The sequence below is a fragment of the Monodon monoceros genome, unplaced genomic scaffold, assembly GCF_005190385.1.
Source record: "Monodon monoceros isolate NGI ecotype Baffin Bay Population unplaced genomic scaffold, NGI_Narwhal_1 Super_Scaffold_16, whole genome shotgun sequence".
Classification (NCBI taxonomy): Eukaryota; Metazoa; Chordata; class Mammalia; order Artiodactyla; family Monodontidae; genus Monodon; species Monodon monoceros.
The window spans coordinates 4,426,621-4,439,272 of NW_021703772.1; the positions used below are offsets into that span (position 1 = coordinate 4,426,621).

Consider the following 12,652-nt stretch of genomic DNA (forward strand, 5'->3'; position numbering starts at 1 on the left):
TAGCTCCATTGACAGAGTGGCACACATAGTGTGTGACCACCCGACTTCCCCGCTGCTGGTGCATATGTCCATAGAACCGCCCCCCAACCCCAGGCAGTGCACGTGTTCAGTTCCTTTCAAAGCAATACTGAGGAGCTGAGTCACGTGCCTGCTGAATGAACCCGTAGGAGAGTTTCAAGAGACCTGAGAGATTTTTGTCCAGACAGTGATGTAACTGTCCTAAGATGTCTGAGAAGCAGTCTATGAAAGGGGTGGGGCCAACGCCCTGCGGTGGGGACGGTTAGGGAGGTGCTGGCTGCCGACCTCTACCCAAGGCAGTGGCCCCAATTCAGACCCAATTCAGACTCATCGCAGTTTTCACTGTCATGCACCTGCCTTTTTAAAAAGTTCCTTTAACAATATCCTTGAGGACACCGTAAACAATAATTTTAAGACTCAACCCTTAAGTACATAGCTTTTCAAAATTGTACGTGAGGAACCTGGAGGTGAGGTGGCTTCCTTCTGCTGCACCCCAAAGTATGAGGGCCGCTCAGGATGGGCCCCTTCCATCTGTCCAGCTTCAGACTGAACCAGACACTTTTTCTGGAACGTCATTTTTCAGACTCAGGTTTGGGGCAACATTTTCTCAAAAATGAACCAAGTGAGCCTGAAGGAAAACAACTGAGGGCATTTGTTGCTAATAATAAAATTCAAGCTTTCTAGCGAGAATTACAATTTTGGAAATCTTGTAGTCACCTCTGTGAGTCTGAGAGCTTCTCGTTACTTAGCTTTGGGGTATGAGATTGGTGGCGTTATTAATGAATGTGATTTTTGGTATGGTGAAATGTGTAAGCATTGGGAAGATCCACATAAGTCAATGAATCATTAGTTTTGAAATGACTAATATGTTACAAAATCATGTTACAAAGTCATTTTGGAGTGAAAGACCTATTCAATGCAGAGGCACATGGGTTTTGATGTGACACAGGGAAGGGAAAGTTCTTGATATGATTTCAGATTCCACATCACCACCAGCCTTTCGGAAGCTACCACTTGTCGAGTTGTGGTGTAGAATCAAAGCAGAATATTCACAGCTATCTAAAAGGCTATAAAAACTCTCCTCTCGGGCTTCCCTGGTGGCGCAGCGGTTGAAAGTCTGCCTGCCGATGCAGGGGACGCGGGTTCGTGCCCCGGTCCGGGAAGATCCCACGTGCCGCGGAGCGGCTGGGCCCGTGAGCCATGGCCACTGAGCCTGCACGTCTGGAGCCTGTGCTCCGCAACGGGAGAGGCCACAACAGTGAGAGGCCCGCGTACCGCAAAAAAAAAACAACTCTCCTCTCTTTTCCAATTACACAGCCGTGTGAGGCCAGATTTTCTTTCTATACTTCAACCAAAACAACATATTGTAACAGATTGAATACAGAAGCAGTTATAAGCATCCTGCTAGCTTCCATTAAGCCAGAACAGTAACACTGTTCTCACTAATTTTTTTTGTTCTGGGAAATACATTCTTCATTAAAAATTTTATTTATGTGAACACATAACGGGCTTATTATTGTTATTTTTTAATGAAAATGCATATCTTAGAAATGTGTCAGGTTTAATGTTTAATACAGTAAGTATCAATAGCTAGAACTCACATAAACAAAAGCTTTTGGGGATCATCAAAAATTATCAAGGGTGTCAAGAGCAACTAAGGCCAGAAGTTTGAGAACCGCTGTTACAGAGTCATCTGGAGCATGGGCATCTCCTCTAACCCTCAGATTCTATTCTTCTGTGGATTAATGGAACTAACTTGGTCGTTTTTTCTTTCTATATATGGAATAAATATAACACTCGTATCCAAGTCAGTTTCTCTTGGAAAAATTAACTTCATTTCCCTTCTGAAATCCCTCAACATTAAATTTCAAAGTCTGCATTTTAAAACATAGAAACTATATGGTTACAGAAAAAATATCACTATTTGGAACTCTTAACATACGGGGCCTTAGACTCGCTAAAATCTAAAGCATGCATGCGTATTTCATGCACTAGTCCTAAATCTGTAATTCGAACAATGCCATGCTTCTGTTTTATGTCAAAATCCTGTGTTTATCCTAAATTTCAAACAGGAAGAAATAGTTTGTGCTTCTGTCTTTTCATTTTTAACACAAGCACAGAGTATCTCAGTAATTAAAAAGAGAAAAAAAAAAGGCAGAAAATTACAATCTGCTTCAAAGAGAGGTGTGTCTGTCTCACAGTCACAACTGCCTTGAGGAAGGAAACCTGTTCCTGAATGTCACCAGGTCCTTCTGCTTCTTAAAGACCGGATGTCTGGCCAGCAACTGGCAGGGAGCCCCTCTCCTAATAACTATCACTCATTTCAGTGAACCTGACCAGAGCCAGCTAGTGGGGAATGCAGCAGAGAGGGCTGTGCCCATGGATGTTCATTCTGCCTTTTTTCCTCCTCAGGAACTTAACGGGCACATTTCCCGACTACCCTAAAGAAGAAGAAGGAGGTTCAGCTATTATTTTTTCCAACAAGACACGACAACAGGTACAAGTATGCGTGAGAAATAAAATGTAAATATATCATAATCGCATTTCTTTAAACTTTAGAGATAATGACTTTTGCAGTGTTATTAGGTCTTGGTTATTTCCCTACAGATGTTTACCTGGAAGTACTTTGGTTGTTTATCAACTAAGGTGCTTACAAAATTTTTTAGATGAATCCATGCTTTCTCCTGTCTTTGAAAGTGATGTGACAACACAGGAGCCTCATCTTCTTAGTCAGTGATGAGCAGCTCGATTCCAGGAACCCTTTATGTTCTGGTCCCTGCCTGCCTCCCAGTATCATTTCCTGTCCCCGTCACCCCATCTTCACACCATCAACTCCAGCGGTCCACTTGCCCGTCCTCCTCGCCGCTCACGCCCCTTTAGTGCCTTCGTGCATCTCATGCTCTCCCCTCACTCCAGGATGCCTTCTGCCCTTCCTCCTCTGCTTAGCTCCTGCTTGCCTGTCAAGACTCAGCTCTTTGCCATATTAATGCTCTTCAAGAGAAACACCCTTGGACCATCTCTGTAGATGCTCTAGTGGCATTTGATGGTTGACACCCAAAGCTGCTTTTAGAAATGCCTTAATAAACCAGAAATAGGAACACTCTTCTTAACCTCAGAGTATTTATCATAGAAACCAAGAGAAGATTTGCATTACTCAACAGTGAAACGTTTAGAAGCATGACCATTAAAAGTGAAACTCAAGAAAAGAATAATTGCTATCAGCACTATTAGTTAATACTCTCTGGAAGTTCTAACAAATGCAATAACATAAGAAAAAGAAAAGAAGTTACAGATATTTAAAAAGTGGCGATTTTATTATTGTTTTCAGATTATGTGATGATATTCCTAGAAAACACAAACTTATCAAAAAATTATATTGACATATTATGCAGAGTTGTACAGAATTATACAGACAAAATTCACTGACGAAAATGAAAGAAGACATGAATAAATAGACTGATGGTTTGTTTCTCTGGATAGAAGGATTCAATAAAATACACGTTATCTTTCCATTGTTTATGCAGCTAGTGCAGTTCCAATAAAATCAAAACAATTTTTTATTGACAAAATTATTCTCAAGTTTATAGAGAAGAATGAATGCATGACAATAACCAAAAAGTTTATGAAAAAGAACTGTAATCAAGGGAACTTGCCCTACTTGGTATAAATCAAATTATGAAATTAAAATCATATGATAAAATGGAGAAAATATTAGCAACATAGCTGACGTTAGGTATCTTTCATATGTAGAGTTCTTAGTAATAAGAAAAATCTGAACACCTCAGTAGAAAAGGCAAAAAATATTAAAGTAATTAAAAAAATTTTTAACTCACTAGGAAAGAAATTTAAATATAATATTATGGTATCTCTTTTCACCTATAGGATTGCTAAAACTTTTAACTTGTGATAATAATTGGAGTTGGTGAGCGTGTGGAAAAAAGTCACTCTCGCACATTGTGGCTGGATACATAAATTAGCATGACATTTTTTGAGGGCCATGGGCCAAGTAAATATCAAAATACTTACTGTGTATACCCTTTAACCCATAAATGCTCTTCAAGGAATTTATACTAAGGAAAAAATAGAAACAAGTTGCCATAGATGGGCAACAACAAACTTTTTCTATTAGCAGCAAAATAGTAAATATTTGTGGAACATACAGTCTCTGCTGCAACTACTCAACTCTGCTATTATAACATGAAAGCAGAGACAATATGTAAATGAATGGGCATGGCTGTGTTCCAATAAAGCTTTATTTACAAACATGGGCAGCAGGCCAGATTTGGCCCATGTGATGTGGTTTGCTGATACTTGCCATAGGTGACTGAAACAGCTGTTCTTGTCTGCACTGTTCACAGCATTGACAGAGAAGAAACAGGCCGATGTTTGTTACTAGGGCATTAGTTAAGTAACGTGAAACACTAACTAAGCAGCAGTAAAAACCATGCTGTAGATGAGGTTTTTGTCAGCACTACTGACGCCACAGTCAGCATCCCTGGCTTCCTCTGCTTCCCCGCCTGAGCCCTCAGGATCAAGGGGAAGAGCTCTTCTCCCAACTCCCTGTCAAAAGCCAACATCAGCTCCCAAAGCCTTCTCTCCACCCTCCTGTCCTTCTCCTCTGAACTGTGTGACCACTTAATAACCACCCTCTTGTTGGCAGTTCGAGCCCTCCCTTGAGTGACTGTCATTTTGATGTGATGTTATTTCACTTTTTTACATGTTTAGGTCTTGTCCCTCCAGCTAAATCATCCGGCACAAGTTGTGTCTTGAAAGCCCATGACAAGCAGCCAGACATGTTTCATGTTAGTTTTTAAAGGTAACAATTATAGGATTAAGAATGTTGGTGGAATGTCTAAATTGTCCATCAGAAACTCTCAGAAGTAGAGTTAATGTCCAGTCAAACTAAAAGCAAAAGAAAACAGAAGACGTCTGGTTAATACGTACACTAAAATCAAACAAAGGGAGCCACAAAGCAGCATGACTTTAAAAGGCAGATGACTGAAGAGTCAGGACAGCATTGTGGTGAAGAATCCGAGTTCCACTAGGTCTGCAGCCTTAGGCAAGCGACTTCCCCGCTGCGTCTCAGTTTTCTTGTCTGCGGATGGAGATGCTAAAAACACCTGCCTCCCTGGGCCGATGCAATAATTAGATGAGATGATACATGTAAGGTACTCAGAACAGAGCTTGGCACCCTGAAATCATTCAGAAAGTCTTAGCAATTGTTACTAATGGAGGAGAGGGAGCAGGAGGGAGAGGAAGAAAGGAAGAGGAGAAGGTGGGAGGGGAGGGGAAGAGGCAGAAGAGATAGACCAAACATAATCACTATAACATACACGTAAACAGTCAAATTTATATTTGTAAAAACGAAACGGTGCAAATACTTTTTCTGAAGTGAGCATAATCACATTGATGCCAAGCCCCCCAAAAGATGGAATCCAAGTAGAACCCCAGGTCAGTCTTCCTTATGAGCATAAATGCAAAAATTCAAAGTGAAATATTAGCGAAACACTACAATCAAGTGGTGTTTATTCCCAAACGCAAGCACTGTTGTGTTTTGGATGTTCTGTGAATACATTGCATCATATAAAGAGATCCAAAAGGGAAAACCATAAGCTTATCACTGTGGATGCTGAAAGGGCATTTTACAAATTCAACTCCCTTTCTTGATATTAAAAAATAAAGCAAAAAATGGAATATATGGATACTTCTTCAACATGACAAAATATTTCTTAGTTCAAAAGTTAATATCATGCTTAATGAAATTCACAAGAAACATTTCCACTGGTGTCATGAAAATACAAGGATGGCCATTATCACCATTGACCCACAGGATCTATTGAACACTATTACACAAGAGGAAGAATGTAGAGATAGAGAATTGGAATGGAAGAGGGGAAATGGTCACTTTTTGCAGATATGTTCTGTACTTAGAAAAGCAAAAAGAATAAACTGAAAAACGCCTTAAACAATATGAGAAGTAAGACGGGGAGCTACAAAATTAATATGCAGAAAGAGAAAGCTTTTCGACGTTCAAACAGCAGCTACATGGAAAATATATTAAAAGAGTCCATTTAGGGCTTCCCTGGTGGCGCAGTGGTTGAGAGTCCGCCTGCCGATGCAGGGGACGCAGGTTCGTGCCCTGGTCCGGGAAGATCCCACATGCCGCGGCGCGGCTGGGCCCGTGAGCCATGGCCGCTGAGCCTGTGCTCTGCAACGGGAGAGGCCACAACAGTGAGAGGCCCGTGTACCGCAAAAAAAAAAAAAAAAAAAAGAGTCCATTTACAATGGCAGCAATGACACGAAGATAAAGTATCCAGGAATAAATTTGATAATAAATGTGTGTTCTATGGGAAGAAAAGCTTAAAACATTCTGAAGAATGAAAATGAGCAGATGGAAAAGCACATTGTGTTCTTAGGTAGGAATACTCAATGTTATAAATACTTCCACACTCCCAAACATCATCTATACATGTAGTGCGATCCAAATAAAAATACCAATAGCATTTTGTTGGAGTGGGGAGTCAGGGCATGCAGAGGGTGACTAATTTGATTCTAAACTTTAGGTAGAAAGTAAATAACCAGGAATAACTAGTAAAATTCTGAGAATGAAGGGTAATGAGGAGGAACCAGCCCTGCCAGGTATTAAAACATGTTTTAAAGAGCCCATTGATACAGGCACATGACTAAATGAAAAAGAAAAGAAAATCAAGAAATATATCCAAATACACATGGAAATTTAGTGTATAATAAAGAAGCATCTCATCTTTCTTGCAGAAGGAAAAGAAAAAAGACCATTTAATGAATGATATTATAGTAACCAGGTTGTCAACTGGAAAAGAAGAAAATTAATCTCTATCTCTTGATACTTTAGCCCAGAATGATTCCAAATGGATCAAAGATTTAAATGTCAAACAAAACAAAAACACAAAAGAACCAGAAGCAGCCAACAAAGAAATATGTCATAACCTCAGAGTGGGAAAGACCTTTTTACCTCTGTCGCACAACCCAGGAGACATAGAAGAAAAAAACCATAAATTAAACTACATTAAAAAAAATTTTTAACCTGCATGGCAAAACCGACCCCAAGTAAAGTCAAATGACAGATGACACACTGCAAGAATTATTTGTAATGAGTATCACAGATAAGAGATCAGTTTTCTAATATATAAAGAGCTCCTGCAGCTCTATAAGAAAAAACTCAATAACCCAATATTTTTAAAGCCAAAGGATATGAACAGTTCTCAGAAATGAAAATCTAAATGGATTTGAAACATAATAAAAGATGTTCAACATATGAAAAGACAATCAACTTCACACGTATAAGAGAAATGCAAATTAAAGCTACACTGACAGACAAAATTGATAGATTAAACCTCATCAAAATTTAAAACTTTGGGGCTTCAAAAGATGCCGTTAAGAAAATGCAAATACAAGAACAGACTGGAAGAAGATATTTGAAAACTTATACTTGATAAAGGATTTGTATCCAGAATGTACAAAGAACTCTTACATTTCAATAATAAGACAAACAATCCAATCAAAAAATGAGCAAAAGACTCGAATAGACAATTCACAAATGAATATATATGAATAGCTAATAGGCACATGGAAGGATGCTCAACACCGTTAGTCATTAGGAAGATGAAAATTAAAACTATAATAAGGTACCATTTCACAACCACTAGGATGGCTGTAATTAAAAAAAAAAAAAAAAGACAATAACAAATGTTGAGGATGTAGAGAAGAGGCAATCCCCCTACGTGGCTGGTGGGGATGTAAAGTGGTGCAGCCACTTTGGAAAACCAGTTTGTCAGTTTTTTAAAAGTTAAATACAAATTTACCAAATGACTCAGCACTTCCACTCTTAGGACTTTATCCAAGAGAAATGAAAACATATGTCCATGCAAAAAAAAAAAATTGTATGTGAATATTTATAGGAGCATTACTCATAATAGCCAAAATTTTGAAACAACCTAAATATCCATCTGTTGGTGAATGGGTGTGGTGGAATGTGGTATGTCCATGCAATTGAATATTATTCAGCCATGAAAAAGGAACAAACGATTTATACATGCTGTAACTTGGGGGAACCTCAAAAGCATGATGCACAGTGAAAGAAGCCAGACATGAGAGACCGCAGAGTATACAATTCTGTTTATGTGAAATGTCCAAAAAGAGTAAATCTATGGAAGCAGAAAGTTGATTAGAGCCTGGGGAGAAGGGCAGGAGAGGGAAGACAGATTCACAATTAATGGACATGAGGGGATCTTAGTACTGGGGTGATGGGAATGTGCTACAGATGACTTATGGTGATGGTTGCACAACTTGATAAATTTACTAAATAATGATTGAATGGTACACGTGAAATGGGTAAATGTAGAAAATGTAAAATATGCTTCAATAAAGTTATACATATATCTTCAAAAAGAAAAAGAAAACAGGTAGCAGGCCAGATATGACCTTTAGTCCCTTAGTTTACCAAAAAACGTGATGGCTGATTAATAGGCACTAAAGTGCACCTCTAATTTTAGGAGGTTTTGCTATAGTTGAAGAGCATGAGCAAAATAAATTCCATATTGACACCTAAAAAAAAAAAAACCCAAAACAAATACAACAACATGCCATTTTTCACCCGTTCAACTGGCAAACATAAGCGCCATGTCGGTGAGCATGTGGGGAAATGCGTAGTTGCCGGCATCGCTGGCAGAAGTGTAAATCAGCAGAACCCGGTGGAGGCCGTTTGATGGTATTATACCTGTATGTGCATGTGATCCAGCATTTCTCCCCTTGGGAATTATCCTGCACGTATGCTCGCACACTTGCAAAATGACATTTGCATGCGTTGATTCATGGCAGCTTTGTGGGTAATAGCAAAAGATTGGAAATAACCTTAATTTCCATTGGTAGGAGAATGGTCAAATAAGTTACGAATGGGGAGTAAACATTTCACTACATGCTCTTTCGTAACTTCTGAAGTGTGGATGGTGTAAATGTTTTATCTATTCAAAATAGTAAATAAACTGGGTAAAGATCTAGAGGGAACAAACAATGCTATTGATGCAATCGATACACTGAATTTTATGCTTCACAAATAAGGATTTTATCCTCTTTTCAGATACATATATATATATATATATATATATATATATATATATATTCAAGTTTCTGAACGTTTCCAAACTTCCGAGAACCAAAACATGTCGATTTTCCATAAGTGCACCAGAGCATAAAAGTCCTGGTAGCCACAGTTTGGTTCTATGAGTGGAGGTGAGCCTGATCCCCAAGGAAAACATTGTTATTCTGATAACAAGGGACTTTTAATCCTATCTAAAGACACCCTTTTTATTACCAAATAATGTGCACAACATATACATCACCTCAACTCCCCCTCGCTGAGCGCCCCCCGCCCCTGCAAAATCTTCATTAGAGCCTAGGGGATGGGTGAGCCTCAGGATGGTGTGGAGTTAGACACATGACTATAGGTTTTATTTTTTTAAGTCCAGATGGTGCCTGAATAGTCTGCTTTGTTCATGATAAAGCTGTTTTGAACATTTTTAAAGGTATGAAGTAAGCTCCTAAAAACAACATAGCTATAAATTCAAAAATACAACACTAGAAAATAAACTTCAGCGCTTTAGTAAATCACAGTGAGGCATAATCAAAGCAGGCTTGATCCCAGGAGGATGGTTTACTACAACACACTAGGGGTGAAATGATATTAGCCCTATTTTTTAAGTGCATACCTTGCTCTCCAGAAGTAACCACTGGACTGAATTTGGTGTTTATCATTCCCTTACATTTCTTACACTTTGACTATGTGTGTATGTATCCTGAAACCGTAACCGTCAAGTATCATTTTTTTGTTTCACTAGATGCATTTCACAATGAAAGATAAATTTAGAGATATCGTTCAGCATCTTGCCTCTTTACTTTCTACATTATGCAGGTCATCCTGGTTAGCACCTGTTTGAATCCCGGCTCAAGCCACTTACTAGCTGTGTGTGTTGACCATGTGACTGAACGCTCTGTGCCCCATTTCCCTCATCGATAAAACAGGTCGCTAACAGCTTCCACCCGTGGGCTGTGCTCGGCAGTAACTGAGCTCGTCTTTGTGACGCTCTTAGAGCCATGCCTGGCGATCATTAGTGCCATGGATGGAAGTGTTGACTTCATTCTAAAGCTGAGGAAACTGAGGCTCAGAGAGGTTATCTTGCTTGTCTCAGTCACATGACCAGTGATGAGCAGAGCCCGAGGGTCAAACAGGTTATGTGTCCCATCACGGTCACCATCCTACCTCCCAGAATTCACAGTGGGAGAGAGCTCAGTAAATACCTGCTGTATTGAATGGAATTATATAGCTTTTTACAGACTTCCACTAATTCTCCGGTGATGCTAATCCTATGTGAACCAGGTATTTTTTAACCAATATTTTAAATTTTAGGAGAACAAATGGATTTTCGTAGGAAATACAAATTAAATCACAGGTGAAAGATGCCAGCTCTGAGGAGAGATGCATGATCATATATGGAGTCCAAGCAGGAGTTCTTGGCTGGGATTTGGGGAAGAGGTGTGCGTGGGCCTGGTGCTTGGGTTGCGGCTGAGATGCTGACGGAGCCGAGACCTTTCCTGGTGTTCGTGGAACCCCTGGGAGCCAGAGCAGCTCTGAACCCACAGGGAATTGGTTCAGAAATGTCCACCCTCTCTATATATCTGCCCTCCAAGATCCCACTGCTGCCTCCACTGATGAATCCAACCAAAGGCAGATGGCAGGAGGGAGACCAATGCTGCTAGGAGGGCTGGGTCTGTGGGCCCAGAGCAGGGCAGAGGAGGGACACTGCACAAATACTTCCTTCCAGACGGGAAAAAGAGTCCTCATCTCGATCCAACTCTATGAAAAAGCCACGATGATTTTGTTTTTTACCAGGTTATCGAGGATATTATTGCAAGCCAAGAAGAGGAGGAAAAAAACAAAAAGAAGAAAGAGGAAGAGAAACCCAAAAAAGGCAAAAAAGGAAAGGAAAAGAAAGAAACAAAGGAAAAAAATAAGGTAAGGTATTTGGAATTTGAGAAATTGGGGATTTTTTTGCTTTTTTGCTTTAAATCCGTGGAATAATCTCAAATTTGTTGAGACTATAGTCACTCGTTTCCTTGGGAACCATGCTATCTACCAGCTGTTTTCCTTTTTTTTTTTATGAAAGCTGACACTTTTATTTTCTTATTTGTTATTTATTTTATACATATTCGTGTATATATGTCAATCCCAGTCTCCCAATTCATCCCACCACCACCGCCCCGCCACTTTCCACCCTTGGTGTCCGTACGTTTGTCCTCTGCATCTGTGTCTCTGTTTCGGCCCTGCAAACCAGTTCATCTGTACCGTTTTTCTAGATTCCACATTTGTGCGTTAATATACGATACTTGTTTTTCTCTTTCTGACTTACTTCACTCTGTATGACAACCTCTGGGTCCATCCACGTCTCTACAAATGACCCAGTTTTGTTCCTTTTTATAACTGAGTAATATTCCATTGTATATATGTACCACATCTTCAGTTTTTGCTTTTCATGTTGGTCAACAGTTGCCATCTTTTCTATGACTCATAAATACCTATTAGGATAAGGAGTGGTTTCAACAACTCAGATACTTTACATTATTCACAAATGTGATAGCTTTGAATTTTCATTCTTCAAGATAAATGATTCCACTCATCTTTTCTCAAGGGTAGAGATAAGGAACAGTTCTTGGCAAACTAAGTGACCACTACAAAGTCAAAATAATTGTGTCTGCTTTCACCAAAGTGTGTTCATTTCAATTTATCACTTCACGTCGACATCTTGGACCTGTTTTAACAGGACTTGTTTCTTACTACCCAAAGGAAAGCAGAGTTCAGAGTCACTGCGGGCCGGGCATGCCCTGTGCAATGGGGTTGCTGGGTAGTGGGCGGGCAGGGGGGTGCTGCTGTCCTGGGTGCGATCGGAGGGGTTTTCACCCTCAAACATGTGGAGAGACCACCGCCAGGGTGGTGGTTCTCTCTCTGCATAAACTCCTTCTTTGGGAAATGGAATTCAGTCTGAAAGCTAACGTCATCTGAAAACGTGAATATGTTCACTGTAGCGGCTGGCCCAGACAGATACTGCTTCACAGCTGACCAAAACCCTGATCTGAATCGGAGTGGATCCCGAAAGGCTGTGTCCCTCTGTGACTGTCCAGAAGCAGAGGCCCAGCTCTAGCTCGGGTAGCCGTGGCCATGACCCTCATGTTCTGAGGATGCCCACTGACGCGCAGACTCACAAATTTCTCTGTGGGAGAAGCAACTCACTGGGGTCTGGTAGATACATCTGGGACTTTTGGTGCATCACAGTGAGAGAGAAATTGGACGGGCTATGTAGTCAAGGAGTGATTGGACCAAGGAGGCAGAAGTTGTGAGCAAGGGAGAGGGGGTGATGGTGAATATAAAATGTCAATACCCAAAGTCCACGAAAATGCAAGTGATAAAAGCCAACCTCTTGTTTAAAATCCTTTGGCTTGATTGAGGCCAACACTGCAGGCGAGGGTCCCTTTCCAGTGGTCACACCTGCAAGGTGATATGCGGAAATCAAGCACCTGCCCCTGCTGTCCTGCCCTAACTGTGTTC

The 12,652-nt window shown here is 40.3% G+C and overlaps 1 protein-coding gene across 1 annotated transcript in view; it reads left to right on the forward strand.

The window, feature by feature from the left end:
- IQCA1 (IQ motif containing with AAA domain 1) overlaps nt 1-12,652 on the forward strand; it is a 167,901-nt gene that overhangs the window by 61,512 nt on the left and 93,737 nt on the right. The window contains exons 7-8 of the mRNA XM_029225692.1: nt 2,431-2,515; nt 10,943-11,065. Of these exons, the coding sequence (XP_029081525.1) occupies nt 2,431-2,515; nt 10,943-11,065 (208 nt within the window). The remainder of the gene's footprint in view (nt 1-2,430; nt 2,516-10,942; nt 11,066-12,652) is intronic.